General features: G+C 42.5%; 1 protein-coding gene across 1 annotated transcript in view; it reads right to left on the minus strand.

The window, feature by feature from the left end:
• Positions 1 to 18,412, minus strand: part of TBX15 (T-box 15) — a 36,499-nt gene that overhangs the window by 553 nt on the left and 17,534 nt on the right. The window contains exons 6-7 of the mRNA XM_009079228.1: positions 13,815 to 13,912; positions 2 to 255 (exon numbers count right to left, since the gene is read on the minus strand). Coding sequence (XP_009077476.1) covers positions 2 to 255; positions 13,815 to 13,912 — 352 coding nt within the window. The remainder of the gene's footprint in view (position 1; positions 256 to 13,814; positions 13,913 to 18,412) is intronic.

Genomic DNA, 18,412 nt, shown 5'->3' on the forward strand with positions numbered 1-18,412 from the left:
TGCTCTGCAGCCGATTGTACCCACCGTCGCTCAGCCCTGGGTAGCTCTGCAATGCAGCCATATTGCTTCTGGCACATGGGGGATAATCAGAGAGGTTGAGGTTGCAAAGCTGACTCTCCCGGCAGCCAACATTGAAAGTGTTGGGGGCCAGATGAAAGGCTGGAGGAGAACAGGATGGAGAGAGAAGGTGAGATGAAGCAGATGGTGATGGGGTCCCTGTGCTGGAGGTGGTCGGGGAGGTTCCTGTACTGCCTCCTGCAAAACAAAACACATGGGAGGATGTTCAGAGCCCAGAATCACATCTGCAAAATTACATGGTCTCATTAAAAAACCAGCTTATTTTAATAAAGGAACAAGGGTGGTAAAATGGCCGCTGGAAAACTCAGCCTCTCTTGGCAAGAGTCCTCACTTTATTAATTGCATCCCTTGGTCTTTACTTTTGCTTTTTTGTTACTACTTAGTTTTTCAATTGGAGGTTTTATTCCCTTTTAAAATGGGAGAGGGAAGCAAGCCTGTCTCAAAGGAACACAAGGCATGAGATAAAGCTGCAAGAAAGCGTCGCTCCATCAGTCGAGATATGCCGTTTCCAGGCATGTTTATCTAGTCCTTTTTTTTTTTTTTTTTTGGTGGAGGGGGGGAAGTCATTTTTCGTCTCTCTTGGTCTGCAGGAAGACCACCATTCAGTGAGCTGAATGGCTCTGCTGCAAATATGTTATATCAACTGCTCAGGGGCTTGTGGCAGGAAGTGGCTGAAACCATGTTGTACTTCTGCACCACTCAACATTTTTTTTCAGCTGGCTCATGGTGCAGCAGGACTGATTTAAGCCAGAAGTAACACTAAAATGAAGGAACACAGTTTGAAGCTATAGCCTGTTCCACAGAGTGCAGAAAGGGGCTGTGTCAGGATTTTCAATCATGTGCTTTAACTTTAAAAGGGATTCCATATGTTGTACCACTGGTGTTAACAAAATATTGATATATATGCATGTTGGTAGTATCAACACATTATACAATATTTATGTTATGAATGATGAAATTGACCATTTTTCACAGCAGGGATGCTCACATGTTCTGACCTGGGAAAATAATACTGCGTAACAGTGCCAAGAATGGTAGCAAACTGAAAGTAAGTGATATGAAGAAGCTGATGGCACAATTTTGAATTTGAGATTATTTATAGGCAGCATTCTGAGTTACAGGAAGCCTCCTTGAACAACCGGGAAAATCAGTTCTGGGCTTAAGGCAATTCCGTTTTCTGGTGTGAAATCTTTTATTTTCATTTGAATTAGTCTCTTTGTATGAGATCTCCTTTCTGCACTGGGGCAACTGGCATAGAAGACTCTTGTAAAAGGAGCAAAGAGGTGCTGATGAAGAGATTTGACCAGGGAATAAGCAGAACCAGAGGAACTGGGAAGACAGCATTTTGGACAAGCTAGAATATGACAGAGGAGATGCAAAGGGAGTAGAAAAGAGGATGTTAGAGTAGGCAGATGAAATTTAACCAAATGAGAGATTGCACACTGAAGATCAAAAATAAGGGACAGTGTTTTCTTGTATCACCTTGTGGGTAAAAGAAACAGCAGAATTTTGAGACCAGTCTAGGTCTGAGACCAGTTTAGGTCTGATGCAAAGCAGGGAAGGAACTGAATGCAGTGCTGCTTGATGAAAAGAGAATAGGTGATGGTAATAGTTAAGAGATGCACTGGAAGGACAGGTTCTGTGTCAGAATATGATGGTGAGAATGTGAGATTCTATCTGACTCTTTCTAAAACATCTAGGATGAAACAGAATGCGGAGTGAAAATGTAGCCTTGAGACATTAATAATATTTGTGGGGGGTTGAATTTTTTTAAAGCCGAATCCAGGAAAAAAAAAAAAAAAAGAAAAAAACCAGCCTTGAGTGAGGACAGCATGGAGTGGTTGCTGTTGACCCAGGCAAGATTAATAAAATTCATGTTTCTGTGTTGCTAAGTCAAAGTAGTCATTCCCATTAACAGCCACAGGGAGGAAAGATTATTGGTTACTGTTTATTGCTAAGCCACTGACTCTTTTTGTCAGTCATTCAGAAGCATATAAGAGAAGCATTATATCAAATCTCATTAAATTTAATGAGAAAATTTGACATTTCAAACATCATCATAGACTCTGTATTTAATTCTTGACAATACTGAACTTCTCAAACTTGCTTATGCATTTTAGCTCCAGAGTTCAAATGCTTTTGGTGTACTTATTTTAAAGGGTACACTTCCCTGGTTCACTCGAAGTCTCAGACAGACTTGGCTATTCTCAGACAGATCTTGGGCTAATTTGGTTGTGGTAAGTTAAGATGGTACCTCCTCCAGCCTTTCTCCCTGTCTCTCTGTTACAGGTTGTCAATACTGCAGCAGGGTCAGCAGAAGGGAACCTCTGGCTCTCCACAAGTAGTTTCATTGCAGTTTATTTTAGTTGAAATTGCTGACAAAAGTGAGTTTGAACTGAGGTACACAACTACAGAGGTACATTTTTCTGTTTGTCCTGCCCTAGAGAGCTCAACCTCTGACAGGGAGGGCAGGCAGACAGCTGAGTTCATACATCATCTTTTAGTTATGGAAGACCAAAATATAGAGGTCATATAATCACAAAACAGATACAGCACAAAGTGAGATGTATTTAACCCACAGTAATCCAGCACTTGGTACTTTACACCACATATTTAGTGAACAAACTGCAGATAGAGACTTGCTGACAGTGCCTGAAGAACAAGTAAAAATGCATATGTATATATGTATGAGTATTTAATCATATGCTTGAAACAAAATATGTTGAATAAATTAATAAATGCAATGTCTTCATTTCAGTCTTCCTTTACCCTTCCTCTAACCTTCAAAATCTATGTAGGAGAGGAGTGCACACACCAGTTACCTCAAGCATTTGACTTCATTCATCTGCTAAGGTGCTATGATTGAGTCATACCCATAACCAAGGCTTTGGCTCCGCAGAGTAAAAATAAGCAGAGATTGCGAATTAGTAATTGCAAGAATTGCTCAGTGGTTCCAAAACTGAGAATTGCACATTTCAGGACACCCCCAAAGAGGGACTGAAGTGATCCTGTTTTGAATTATCCCTATTTGCAAGCCAACAGAAAAACCCTGAAGTGACAACACAGTAGTTAACAAAGTAAAAAAGACTATTCTTTTTCTCTGTAACTTCAAAATGGCAAGGAGGTAAGATGTCCATCAACAGGAGCAAATGCCAAGCCTGAAGACTCTCTTTCAAGGATGTTTTGTTACCAATGTCAACCACATGCATGGGACACATGTCTGCTTCAACACTTCCACATTTCTGCTGCAACAGAGCATAATGCAGAAGCATGAAGTTCCTGATCATTTGCAGAATAATGTTTACACCCTTAAGTGGAATGGGAAAACATACAAAGCAAGGCCCATCTCAGCTCATTCTCTTCAGAAGGCAAACAACTCCACTCTGCTCTGAATTATATTTCTTATGCATCTTTGCTGGCAGCACTAAGTATGGGCCAAATGCAGTCTGGACTTTTGTGAAGCTATAACTTGGTCTGTCATTCTTACAAAGTCAGCCAAATACCCCTAGAGATGGCACCGAGCCCAGCAAGTATATCCACACCATACTACAGTCTTGGATACACAGATGTGTATGTTGTTTTAATGGAAGGCATGGATACAAACCAATCTAGTTAAACTGATATGCAAGACTACGTTTAGGTGTGGTTTAGGTCAACTGAAACCACATTTGAGCAAGAACAAAATAATAATTCTCTTTTGTTCCTTTTCTCTACCCACTGTTTCCCCTGGAAACTGGAAACAGTTGCCAACACCGAAAGCACTTACCAGTAAAGTCACGGTATCTTTCACCTCCACACATACCATGATTCCAAAGCAATTAATTACTATAATGCCCAGCTTCCAGAAGATCATTTTTTTGGCCCTGCAGACATTGGTCCCACACACATAAATTCACATTTGTGTGAAAGACAAGGTTCAGAACTTCAAAGCCCACTCCTTTGTATCTGAACCTTGCCCCATATAGCAGATGTGTCTGTCCTCACAGTGTGCTGCTGTTATGTCCAGGGCTTAGCCAAGCAATGGTGTAATCCTGAAAGGAGCCTGCTCTCTGTCTGGGCATACAAGTTATAATGAAGTTGACCTCATCAAAAGGACAGGAGCATTTTCAAAGGGCATGATCTAGTGCAAGAGAAATCAAGATTTTCAAACTGGACCAAGAAGAAGTAAGAAATCCTTCTTACCAAGAAGTAAGAAATCATTGGTAAGGAGGGGAAACAGGAAAAATAAGAATGAAATCATGGTGAAAGAGAGGAAGACCCCATGAAGAGAGTGGGATGTAAAGGTGAACCTTCTTCCTCATGCCAACATTTCCTCTTATGACACCATACAAAGATGTTGGCTGTGTGCCAGTGTCAGACACATGCCCACGTGGGTTAGGGAAAAAATTACAGCTTTAGTTCTGAGTATCAACAAAAACTGCCATTAAAATATCATCTCAAGTAGTTCATGATTGGTCTTTCCTTCCTGTCACCTCTGTCCTTCTAAGCCTTGGTAAAAGAGCTGTCTCTTTGTATCTTCCCAGTAGACCCTTGATTTTGCTTTTACCTAGACTGAGCTTGTGTAAGGGCAATTTCACAGTAAACTGCAAGCTGAAACATACCCAGTACAAAGGTATTATGTGCCTTAAAAAGAGGGTCTGGAGTGTTCTTGAAGCATTCATCATGCCAGGGTGTCTAAAGGCAACAGGGACCTCTTCCACACAGGACAGAGTACTTCTAACACTGCAGTGTAGATGGAAAACACATCTGCCAGCAGCCAGCATTAGCCAAAGGAGCTTTCTGGCAACAAGATATTGGGAGAGCATCAATGCCAAGGGAGTCTGAAGCAATTGTGAATGGAAAATTTTCTGGGATCTCTCTTACGAATGACACCACGCTATTCAGTTGACCCATAACATATCCCAACCTCCTTTATCTGAAAGGGGCACATAAATCAAACCTTGGATTCCACTGCAGCATATTTTCCTTGCTAATGTTTCCAGACAGTGGTTGCTACCATCACCTGCAGTGCCTCTGTGAAAATCTCTTGGACCTTGAAATCTTTGCTTAGTGCAGCGAAGGAGAGAAAATGCAAAGTGAAGCTGCAGTCAGCACAAGGTATCTGAACATCAACACCATGCCCTGTGCAATGGCAGAGGCTTATCAGACAAGCAAGAGCTTTAGAGCAGTTTGGGCAACTTGATCACAGCCTACAGCGCTTAATACTGCTGGTCTGGTGTTCACTGTCACATTATGAATAGAACTTATGCCTTGACTTTCTAACAAGGATGGAAACAGCAAAGTGATTTATCTTAAGATTTTACATTTCCATGTGTCAGACAGCACAAAGTTATTCTTTTAGTGCAAATGCTTCTTAAACTGTTCAGCCCCACCTATGGGTTACTTTAGCTTATGGCCAGATGCGAACTGCAGGTTCAGCACAGCCAGCCTACAGTCTGGACATTGTACTCAGCCCAACAGAACAGTGTCTGGCCCACAGCCTCAGCCAAGCCATTTTCTTCCACATTCATATGTGAGCAGGACCTAGCACAAAAGCCAGAGCTTGGATTGCTGAGTGCATTATCTGTCTCCTGAAAGAGACACAGCCCCTCTTCTGACACATATCCAAAATGTTGGCATCTTTGTCTTGTGGTAGACATGTGTCCAAGCATCTGAGGGTGCAGAAAAGAGAGTCTGTGGCCACTAATCATTCATCTGGCTCATGACTCTCCTCCTGGCACTTAACTTGAGTGAATAAGCCCTCCTGAGAGGCAGTTTATATTCACTTGGGCACAGAGCCATGCTCATGCAACTCTCCAGTTTTCCAAATGGAGCTGGCCAGGAGCTGGCATGTGTCTGTCCAGCATGGAGCACAGAGGAGCCTGTCCATGTACTCTAAGTAATTCCTGAAAGGTCTGAGTTTTGTGATTCAGACTAGTACACATATGTAAAGGGTCTTTCTAAAGCAGTGGAAAGAGCAACACTTCCCAGTGTTTTGCAGTGTTCTAGCCTTGCACACAATAGTAATAAGGTGTAATAAGGTAAGGAGGGAGGGTTTGTGCAGATTGTCAGGTCATCTGACTGATAGTTTATGAGGCCAGAATGTGCCACTGTAACCATCTCATGTCCTTATAAGAGCCAAGCCTAGCACAAACCTGGATCCATTTCTGCTTCAAGCAGCACATGCCTCAGCCGTGCTTGGTATCTCCAGGCACCTAAATGCCACAAAATCAGGTGTCACTCCTGCTCTCACCAATCATTACTACTTTTGCCTTGCAAATATAACTGGCAGCCCAAAGTCTTGCTTGCTGTTCCTAGGTTTCTGAAACTCAAGCCTAAAATCTTCAGACTTACTGAAAGATTCTTCATCACATTGTTCTTGCACCATCACTACCCCTCTTAGTTCCCTCTTCACCAGCTTGGAAAATTTAACAGCTTTGCTGCCTCTGCCTTGTCTTCTCACCAATCAAGGGCAGGGCCACCTGGTCTCTGACGTTCTGGACTCTCTCTTCATTTTTTCCTGATTTCTAGGAAAAAAGTTTCCCGCTTTTATGGGAATGAGAGCCATTTCTGTCTTCACAGAGTGTAACTGCCTTTTTTCTCTCTAGAGCCCTTGGCCAATTATCAAATTATGAATCCGCTGGTAAAATCTTTAAAAGGCCCAAATGAGACTCAAAACCTGCTGCATGCCAAGTTGCTGGGTTGTAGAGGAAACATAAAGACTGCTCACAGAGCACACCAAAGGGGGGAAAAAAAGATTACAGCAATAGATTTAAGGGGAAAAGTATGTACTGTATGGCATAAAAGTGAGGAATGAAAGGAAATTTTGGTTAAGGTTAGCAAATTATAGAGAAGGCCTCTTTTATATGTTTGCCTCAAATTACAAGAATCACTGAAATTAATGGTAGATCTAGAAAAACTCAGAATAATACTTTACATCCCTTTAGCTCTTACAGATTTATGTATCACAAACTGAGCAGTCAGAAATTTAAAATAAAACTTGCCTCTGTCACCCTCCAAGATAAAATATTTTCAAGATGCAATGCTAGAAAAAAACATTTTTTTCCTAACATAGACAAAAACTACAATTCAGGACATCTGATTTTCATTCTGACCTATAGCCAGAGCACCAAGAAAGCTTTCCCAAAATTAAGAGAAAACATCCAATTCCAGAACCCACATATTGTCTTTAACAAAAGGTTTCTGCTCCTTGTATAAACACACAGTATTCTTGGGCCATTTCCATGCTGTCTCAGGACAAGGCCTGTTGGACATTACCTTCTGTCTTATGTGCAGACAGTTGTAATGTGGCGTACACAACACTGTCGTGAGCTTTACATGTTTTTACGGTCCCTCACATTTACAACCATCAGCTGGGGTCACATAGCAAAAGCTACTGTAAGAGATGACACAGAATGAGAACAGGATGCAGAAAAGGCACAAATCCTTCAGGAACTCACAACAGAAGCTGCTACAACTTTGCAGATGAGATTAACTGAAATTGCAACTATTTTCTTTACTTTGCTTCTGCCTCAGATGTAGCCTAAACTGCAAACTTCTCCTGCCAATCATGTCAACACTGGCCCTGGAAGCTCCTGCACATTAAATGATAAAAAACACAATAAACAATTATAAAAACCCGTCTGTGGTTCAGAATTTCTGAACTGAGGAAAAACGTTGCAGTATTGTGGCAAGCTCCAAGCACGTGCCAATGTGCTACTCTGAAGAAATTGTGCAAATTTTCAATGTATCATTGCCCACCTCCAGTCATTCACGTAGTATCTGATCCCCACCCATCAGGTAACAGAATTCAGGGGCTGAACACCTCTTTGGAGTAACAGTACTTCAGGCTCCTTTCAGGTCACCAGGGAAATGCGCAGACTCTGACTTGGAGCCCCTCGTGCAACATCTGGGAGGGTATTTTAGCTTTCCAGTATGAAAAATGAGACCTTGAAGCACCAGAAATGTCTCTTCTCCAAAGAAAAACTGCAGCTCATTCAGGAAGAAGCTGGAACAGTTTGTTCCGTGTTACTTTGTTTAAATGAGGCAATCTATGAGCCATTTGAAGTATGTAGTGAAACCAGCCCTTGATCCCAATAACTGGCAACAAATGCTCTGTTTCCAATCTCCTCTTCAAGGTCAAAGGAATCAAGAAGATAATTGAGACCAAACCCTGATATCTGACCTCTGCCAATAGCCTAGACCATTCACAATTGATTTCAAAAGGAAAGCAGCATCCAGATTATCCTGGTGGTGTTGCTGAGAGAACCGATGGCTGTTATCAGGAGGCTAGGGGCCAAGCAGATGAATTTGTAGGTTGCTCAGACTCCTTTGGCATAAGCAGCTCCACTCTTTTGGGAGACAGTATTTTGGGGATCTAGGATCTCAGATAAAGCCAAAAGGATCTTAACAGTTATTTTCTTCTTTTTACCTCCAGGTGCCTATGATGCCTTCAGATGAAGGTCTGGAGGGCTCAGTCTTCCCTCCATTTTACACCAGTACATATTTGCGCATTCAGGATTTTGTTTTCATATGCGTGTAGTCAGGGAAGCTCTCTGAGTACCACCCTGATCACTGAAGCGTATTGTACCAAATAAGAAACGAGAAGTACAAACTTTAGCAGAGGCAGAGGCAATGCCTGCCTCAATAGGGTAATGTTTACAGAGAAGTTGGAAAAGGAGCAACACCTCAGCTCAGGGTATCTGTCTCCCACCATGCAGCCTTATGGTCTGCCTGGAAACATTGTGATTACAAGAAAATTGTTCCTTTCTGGCAGTAAATGAGACATTTGAATCTCTTCCACACCAAGGAGAGGGAGCCTTTTGTGCATACCCTTGTTGATACTGGACTGCAGGGTTAAGTGAGAGTGGTGAGACACTGGAACAAATTGCTCAGGGGAGGGAGTAGAAGCCCCAACCCTGACAGTGTTCAAAGCCAGGCTGGATAAAGCCTTGACCAACCTCGTCTGGTGGGGAGGTGTCTCTGCCCATGACAGGGGTGGAGTTGGGACTAGATGATCTGTAAGGCCCATTCCAACTCCTAAAATTCTATGATTCTATGGGGCTCTCATATTCGTCCTGAGATTCGGATTAGGCGGCAATTCTTTTTGCCAACTGCCAGAGTACCTTTGATTTCACTTCTTGCATAAGTCATCAGCTTTTGTAGGATCACTATTCTAGTATCGTCCCAGTGCCTTTCTAGTCTTTGTGTCCTGGCAAAACTTACAGTCACTGATAGTGATCTGCTCATCACAATATCCTCTGGGAAACTGGATATCATATAAGAGCCAGCAATAGCTTTTTACTCTTAGGATGTGACATAATCCAGAGTTACTGGAACTCTTATTTTCTCCCCCCTCTTTTTTTAATGTTCCATTTTAAAATCAAGAAACTGAGCCACATATTTTTAATAATGAGAATCTGGATGAAGTTCAATCTAAATTTTGAAAATATACTCCAATTAAAGACTTTAATAGATTCTTGGCTTTCCCCTCATCTCATTGCCATGTGGATTCAATAATCCCAAGACCCTTTTTTCCCTAGTAGTAAGTAGACTACAGCATGGGTGACATCATTCTCCAGAAGGTCAGCCTCTCCTGGACTGCCATTTTCTGAGCATTTCTTGCAAAGATTTTGTTCAGGGGGGACTTTGATTTTTTCCAAACTGGCTGCAGATCTGCCGTAATTGTGTCAGACACTGTGTTTGCTCTTTTGAAGCTGCAATGACTTTTGGATTGTGTGCTCCAAAAGAGAGGTTTTGTTCCCAAGCCAGGGGGTTTCACTAACAGAAACAGTATGTTCTTCTCTTTGGTAGGACAATATGGTGATCACTCAGGTCACAGACCTGCAGAGACTTACTGATATGCTTTACTTCAATGACAACTCATGCAAAAAAGCTCATGGACTGCTACATTCAGCCACACCAGACATCTGTGTGACTGGTTGTGATATCAAGCTCTCCAGTTTGTGTGGCAGATGAAACCTATTGTTGTGTAGATTAGAAAGTTATATAATCCCTGTATGAAATAGCATCCAGCACACTGAGTATCGATTTTGGTGTGTCACTGTTGCCCTTACTCAACATACAGCTTGGGCCAAACAAGTGAATAAGGCACTAGGGTGTATGTTGAATGGAAGAAAAGATAATGTGGGGAAAAAATGTAATACCTTTAGATAATTGTATTATGTGGATGCATCTGGAAAACTCTGTGCAGACACAGTTTTAAAGAAACTATTAAGAAGCTGGAAAACTTCCCACTAGAAGAGAAATTAAATGACTGGTGCTATTTGCTGTGAGAAGCACAGAAGAGGGACATAAAAACTTGTAAAACAATTAAATGTGTGAAGAAGGTGGATGAGGGGGAACTTCTTATCTCTTAAGTTCCCACAAAAAGAGATGAACATTTAGTTACAGTAGAAAAATCAGAGCCACTTGAATGAAACTTGTTCCACACAATTTTGTCATAAAAACATGAAAATTACAGTCACAAGAATCTATTGAGGACCTTGTCTGGTGGAGAGGTGTCCCTACCCATGGCAGAGGGTTGGGACTAGATGATCAGTAAGGTCCATTCCAACCCTTAAATTCCATGATTCTATGATAAGATAGTAGAGGCCATAAAGGTTTGGTATTTGATCTTCTTTTTGATTATTTTATGTTTTTATCACAGCCTTCCATACAGTGCCCATTACCTGTGCTGTCCACTGAGTTCTCCAAATTCTTTTCAATGCCCACACTTTCCAGCAAACTCATTGGGTAGCTATGTCCTACATTTTGTTTCTAGACACATTGCACTTATACAGTTAGTTTTATCAGCCAAATCTCTAACCTGACCAAATAATTCAGTTGGCTTTGTTTGACAAAATCATTTTGGAAAAGGCAGATAACACTTTTATTTCATTCAAAGATTACCAAGCAACAAAAGAAAAGCTAAGAATCTGTTCCATAATTAAAATTTAGCTGGAAAGCAGCAAAGGCCCCATATTTATGCTGCTGATGTCCCAAGCTTTTGCCCCAGAAAACATAATTTTTCCTTATACAGTAAGAGGGACTCATCTCTAGAAAATCACAGCTTAATTCCACAGTTCCTACAGGGGAACTGTTACAGCACTTCCCTAGACTTCAGGTAACCGGAGCCTATTGCTTTTATCCTATCCATCAAAAACAGCATCTTATTTCGGTACTATGTATTCTCTCCAACCCAGGAGAGACAACCATAACTTGCCCCTTATCAATAAAATTTCTTCTACACATGTGGCCAGTTTTGCTGCTCTCATCTTGCCTTTCTTCAGTAATTATGCACTCCTCTTTAGCTGCAGTGGATACACTTAGTTCCAAAAGGCTCCTGTAGCCCTAGTGCAATTTCCCAACCAACAATTCAAGGGAAAAAAAGGAAGGCTTGCAATTCCTCAAATGCTTATTCAGAAATGTCACATACTCATCCAGCTTTGGAGACAACAGTGTGATCTAGAATTAAAGTGTCTGTTTATTCCAACAATGCCCAGAAAACTTCTAGTTCATAAATATGCAAAGGTATAAGATAATAGCATGCAGCTCAGAGCACTGAAGCATCAGGTGGGATGTCACTTACAGGGCAAGTCACTTTACACGTAAAGACTGGCTAAGACTCAGAAGATGTGAGGCACAATAGTTAATGCTGATGTCAGCTGTTAAACACCAGTGATTTACTCACTTGTCACCCAGCTCACGTGCTTGAAAGCAAGGAGATGGCATAGTATATCCTGGTTTGTCTTACTTTTGGAGAGAAGAATCACATGTGGCTTAAAGCCACCTCAGCATGTCTTGCTCTTTCTGCCTGCAACTCCAAGGTCTCCAGACCAGCATATTTGTGCTGGCCCTTGGGGACTGTCCCAGCAGCCAGAAATTAAAATCATGCACTTTTACCTTGGCTTTGCACCTATTTTTGAGACCAGGGATCAGCTTGTCAGAGCAACTACTAGAGGGATGAGCACTATGACAGTTGACATTTTTCTGATTCATTACCTAGAGATCATTTCACATGGTTAAACGCAGTTCAAAAGCCCTCTTTTTGTAGTGAGTTACTAAGTTTTGAGATCAACCTGTGAACACAATTTCAGTTAAGGGCTGCTCTAAGCCTAGTGGTCTGTGATGCAGAGGTGGTGGTCTGCGCAGAGCCAGCTGGTCACAGGGTACTGGCTTGTTTCCTGTTTTTTCAGCTGCCAAACTATATTATAACAAGCTAAAAATATATTAAATATTTTCCTTTCCTAATATGACCTTACCACACAAGTAATAGCTGGACTTGCCACTAGGATGTTATCTGATAACCAAGGGGAGGGGAGGCGTGCGAGCCTGAACAGGGGGTGAGACATTGGAGAGAGGCTGCTTCAGCGACTGTGACCAGGAGGAGAAGCTGTTATGTTTCTATTTAGGTGGGTGATGAAAACATTTCTGAATCCCTGCTTTAACCCATCTCTGACCACATGACCCACCATAAGTGCTCCTCAATACAAGCCCCTAAGCTCGTGCAAAATCTCTCCTGCCCCATGCTGCACCATATAGAAAGGGTCAGCTGGTCATGTAAAGACCATACATCGGGAGTCTAACACAGATGACTGGAATGTGCTCGGTCCTCCTCTAATGCTGTGCCATCAGAAAAATGATTTAGCAGGTGACCTGGGCTCTAGGGTGTTGCATGTGTAACTGGGATGGGGAACAGCCAGCCAGAAGAGATTCCTGTACTGGACATCGTCCTGATTCTGCCCCAGTAATGAGCAGCCTCAGCAGCCACATCTGCTGCCCTCCCTTTGGAGGAGACCACACCATCCCCAGATGAATACAAAGTTTGGAGGGAAGTTTTGGGGGTGATGTCAAGCTCAGGTATGAAAGGCTGGAGAATCTGTTACACAGGGCAGGCATCTGGTTTTGATTGTTTAACCTCACTGGTGTCACATTTGAACACCATTTTGAAATGTTTCTCTTCTTGCGTGTATGTTGGAATAAAAAAAATTTACCAGGCTGCCTTGATTCTTGCTGATCACTGCGGTTTTAACTAGAAATAGTTGCAATAAAATGAATGGGAAAGACCTATCCCCACAAAAAGCAAAATAGCAACACAGCCTGAAACTAGAGATGGAAGCACTACTTAACAAATGAGAGATGCAAAGGGCAGAAGCTATGAAAAGGCACAGCATGAACAAGTCGATAACACTTGGCCTACCCAGTAATTCCTCCCAGATTCTTACTAACAGAAAGTCTCTCTAGCAAGGTCACTGGGTTTTGAAATCAAGGTAGCACGATCCTGGAGGGAGGCACATTTCTAGTCTCCTAAAGTTTCTAGAAGACACCCTCCCTCTCTTCGTGTTTCCACACAGATGGAAAATGTAAACTGTAAATGGACAACAACATGTCCAACATGCTGGAGCATTTCCTCAGTCTCTCTGTGCTCTCTTCACAGTTAACTCATGCTGTGTAGTTGGGCTGGTTCACCTAACCCTACATTCCTTCCTGCTCCTACTTTTAGCTCTTAGGACTCTACCTCCAGCACAAGGAAGACCAGAGAGATCAAGTGGCTCCATTGCACCTCATAAGGCATGGCCTGTCTACCGTTTCCATCCACCCTCTTTGCTCTGTGTCCTTTCACTGCAGTTAAGACCTCACCAATGTGTGTGACGTCCTCATTCCATTCACTAAATGCACAGCAAAGTGCATAGTTGCTCTTACACTCTCTTCTCCTGCTCTTTCTACAGCTCTTTGCATTCTCTTTGTACACTCACCTTGCTGCTTCTGCATGGTGGTGAAGTCTTCAAAGGTGAGAGTGCGCACAGGAGGCCTCCAGAAGGCATAGGTCTCCATAATGGCCTCCAGCCCCGTCCTACACAAAGAAAATAAACAGAGAATAAGAATGTCAGTCAGATGGCAAGGATACTGGTGCTGAGGAAAGAGGCCTCTGACCTTGCTTGACAGGCTGCCAGTGGCCACTGAAATATCACCTTGGTATCTGTGAATTCCTCAAGCAAGCCTTCCCACGCAGGTGCTGGCCACCAGGATAAAATTGAATTTCCCCAACCCTGGATTTCAAAAACTCCTAACAGTCTCTCAATGCCTTTTTCCTTTCTAACAAGGATTGCAAACCTTCCATCTGCTTTGCAGAAGGCATATGACTGTCAGCTGCTCAAGGCATTCTTTATCATTGAGAGGACTTCCACACTTTGTGGATGCAAGCTATCATGCAAAAAAAGGAGGTCTGGGATTCAGCCCACAGAATCAGCAGGATTTTTTGAATTGGTTTTCCCTGACACTTCATAATTCTGGACTCTGTTGAAGTGCTATGGAAAGCCAAAAAAAAAAAAAGGGGGGGGGGGGGAATCTCCTCGGTTTTGGACTTCAACTAGAAATGCATAAGATGGTCTTTATAAAAAATCAGTGGAATCCTGCTTTGTGTCCCTAATTCACCACAAGGATATATCAATGAGAAACAGCCCAAAATCAATTTCTCTTCTTGAAGAGTTGGGGTTTCATATTTATTCTTATTTTCACCACAGAATGTTAGCTCTGCTGGAAGTCTCTTAGCTCTACAAGCTCAGTGAGGACATAGGCGCATTTTCAGGAAAAGACCCTGTGTTCTTTACTAGACAACCCCCTGGAGCTTCTTCCCAGGAAAGGCTCTCCTCTGTGGAAGCTGCACATTGCTCTGTTCCCCACTCCTTTCCTTCCTCTGCCTCTTTTCCTGCAGTAGGCATTAGCCCTTGCATTCAAAGAACAGTACTAGAGATTCTTCATCAAATGTGAGAATGTATTCTCTTTCAATGCAAAAGGCAATAACATCCCCGAGAGCCTCTCGTCAGATGCTGAACTGACATTGGAGCTGCCTTTTGCTTCTGAAAATGTCTTTCTGCACGTGCCTCCACTCACTCAGTTAACTTTCCAAAGTCTCCCCGGAAGCTTGGATGCTTTAAATACGTTGGACTTGGCAAACCAAACTCTGTATTTTAAGAGGAGGTTTAGAAGAGAGGTTGTTGCATGGTGTTTATTAGCTGCTAAGCTGTTAGATGTAAAAACAGAAGACATCTCTGCATAGCAGCCTCACACTAGTGCTGAGCACATTACCACAAAACTATTTGGCTAATACAGTGGCCTCTGCCAGCTCATGAAGCTCAGAGACACAAGGTAATGCAGAATTTGAACCCATCTGCTAAACTGAGCTCTGTGTGCAAAAGCTGCTCTGTGTCTACCAGTATCACCCCCAGGATTTCCTCTGGTCCTGGTATGCAAAAGCCACATATGTCCAGACTCTCTCTGCTTCTCGACTCACACAGCCAGGAAGAGAACAGTAACTTTTTTTGAAGCCTCATGAAATAATCCCCAGCCCAAACACCAAGGGAGAACTTTCTGGTACAGTATATCTAGGGGGCATAAAATGCCCTGAGCAAGTTGCAATGCAACCAGACCTGCCTTGATGATTAAAACCACATAATACATCCAGAAATGCAGACTGAAAGTTCCAGCTGTGCTAATCCAGCTGCTCTGTGTCTGCCACAGGATCATGTGGGGAAGCAGGGAGGTCAGCTCACTAAAATCAGTGGACACACTGGCTCAGTCATTAGATCCCCATGTACATAGCCCCACCCTGCACCAGCATCAGACTTCTAGCTCTGTTCTCATGACTCCCTTCCAGTAAAACCCAATCCCTAATGGGAGGTGGCTCAGGGAGACAGTAAAGGTAGGTTAAAACTATTATCCCTACCTCTCGCTGGAGCCTACATCATTCTCAGCTTAGCAATTGACTGACAATTCAAAGTTTCTGACTCTTCATCTACTACTTTCCCTTATACAATACAATTCTCACAGGTACCATACAATTTGTACTTCCAATAGACTAGGAAAATTAGAGAATACTCAGGATACAACAAAAAGAAGAAATAAAATAGTAAACCAGGAATAATATACTGCTTTCAAGGGTTGGACTCCACTGTGTCTGAGAGCTGACAGAGGGTAAATGGCAGCAGTGAGAGCACCAGAGCAGCTTGTAAAGCTGTTCTATTCCTGCCCTGTATGTCAGGCAAAGGAAAGATGCCATCAGGGACCCACCTCCTCCTCTGTGGCAGCAGATCTACAAAAGCCCTTTTTCTGTGGACACAGCTCCTGTCACCCTTCCTGTTCCACACTGCGACTGCTGGCAACAACACTGTAGCCTTGCCAGACTCCAGATTGCCCTGCAATGCTGAGTGCAGTATGGTAGCCAGAGTTACCTGAAGATTGGATGCCAAACTTCACAGCTGGCTCTTTCTGCCCCAAATGTGAGTTCTTTACTCCCCCAGAGGTATGCACATGCTGAGCATGCATTATAAAACACCCTCTCTTAGTATGCAGGTGACAGAGCTCAGTTATGTCCAGTTCTACTATGCAGAAATTTAAGTCCCTATATACTAGATCAACCTTTTTTCCCCCAAAGGTTTGTGGGTTTGTTGGTTCTTTCCTTTGGTCTGTGTTTTTTTGGACCTTTTTCCTTTGTGCAGAAAAAAAATGTTGTGGGTGTTTTTGAAATAGCATCTAAGCAGAACACATCCTTACTGAATTTTCACATCCTTCCATGCATCAGACAAGATCCATGAGACAGCAGCTTCCTGTGCTAACCTGCTAGGCACCTACCACTCCATGTATGGAGTCTTGCAGAAGAAGAACATGCAGCCATGCAAAAAAGCCAGCTTTTGATGAGAAGGCACTGCGTGGCTTATTTTACAACTCTATCCCCAGTCTTTCTTCTGTCTGTGATGTATTCCTGTTTTTGAAACAAAATATTGAGGTGCTGAGCTAGGAATCTAGAAATTTATTCACCGTAGACTCTAATAACCCTCTCTCCCATAGCAGTTTATGACATTGGTGTGCTCTCCTAGTCAGCAGAAGTACTGGAGTGCTATTCTCTCTGTGTGTTCCATCCCCTATAAGGGAAAAGAAAACCCACCTGGCCAATGAAGATACCTTTTGGGACAACAGTAAATGCTGATGAAAAATAATTGTTTGCAGGTTTTCTGAAATCTCAACAGTTTTTAGGGGGAGGGGGAGGCTTTGGTGAGGGCTGCTGGTACCGAGGGTGCTGAACTTTATCCATGTGGGATCCACTTTCACTTCCAAAGAACCGCACTGAAAAATTAACTTCAAAATATCTATCAGGCCATAAACTCTCCCCTTTCATACCATCTTTATGAAGGAAGTCAAAAAAAAGTATCAGAAGAGGACTCACTGCCAGATATTTTTTATAAGGTCAGTTCTTTAAAAGGTACCCAAAATTTGCTCTCTTTTTCATTCATTCTTTTATTTTTAGTGCTATAAAGTTTTAATAATAGGCAATAAATGAAACAGTTCCATTGTCTGAAAAAAGAAAAGAGCTATCTGTGCACCTCCATAATCCATTCCAGATGGCTGATCTTGCCATTCCCACTGCACACAGGTTTCAGGTCATCTTTTCATTGTTCACTGGGGAAGCCAATTGGCTCCAAGTGCCCTCCTGGCTCTCTTATTCTATACAAAAGCTCAAAGAGCATTTCCAACACAAACAACTTTTATTCATCTCAGCTGCAAACATCTGAAAAAAAAGTGCTGTTATTTACTTCAGCCTGGGTTTTTTTTCTTCCATCACTCTGCTGAGTTTCCTGACTGTGGTCCCTTCTGGCTTCCTCCTGGATAAGGAGCTCCTGCAAGCATCCCACATCCCTAAAGTCAAATGAACTTTAGTCGGTCTCCAAAAATAGGCTCTGTGGCATTAAACCCACACCCTCACTACCCAAACATTTGGCTACTTGAGCTCCATATGTCAAAAACTCTGGTTTCTCAATCCCTTGAAGTTCAAGAAAAAAACCAAGTAATACTTGCCTTATACATGTATTATGTGGGTATCATTTCACCACCAGGAAACTTGTCTTTCAAAAACAACTTGTTGCATTTTTACAGATGCTTCGTGTGTTTTTGCAAAAAGCAAAGAGAGACCAAACATCAGGTAGGGGGAGTCACTAATAAGCAGAAACTAAGACTCGGCCTCCTAACACAGGTTAACTCTCTAATCCAACAAGGCCAATGACTAGATTGCTGAACACCATTACTTGACATGGTTTGAGTGCTCAAAGACTACAAATATTGTCCAACTGCTGAGCTGTTTTCATCCTACCCTCTGAAACACCTCACTGCTCCTTCTCCCAGCTCAAAGACTGAGGCAGTAAGCTGCGAAGGGAGACACTCATGCAAATAACTGAAAGCGATCCAAGAAAGGATCTGGGAAAAGATATGGCTACAGGCAGTTAAATCATGAAGGGGTGTCCTCAGAGCAGCAGGGTTTTATCAGCCCCTTGTATTAATGAAGGGTGACCAGAGTCATAAG

Source organism: Acanthisitta chloris, unplaced genomic scaffold, assembly GCF_000695815.1.
Source record: "Acanthisitta chloris isolate BGI_N310 unplaced genomic scaffold, ASM69581v1 scaffold4517, whole genome shotgun sequence".
NCBI lineage: Eukaryota > Metazoa > Chordata > Aves > Passeriformes > Acanthisittidae > Acanthisitta > Acanthisitta chloris.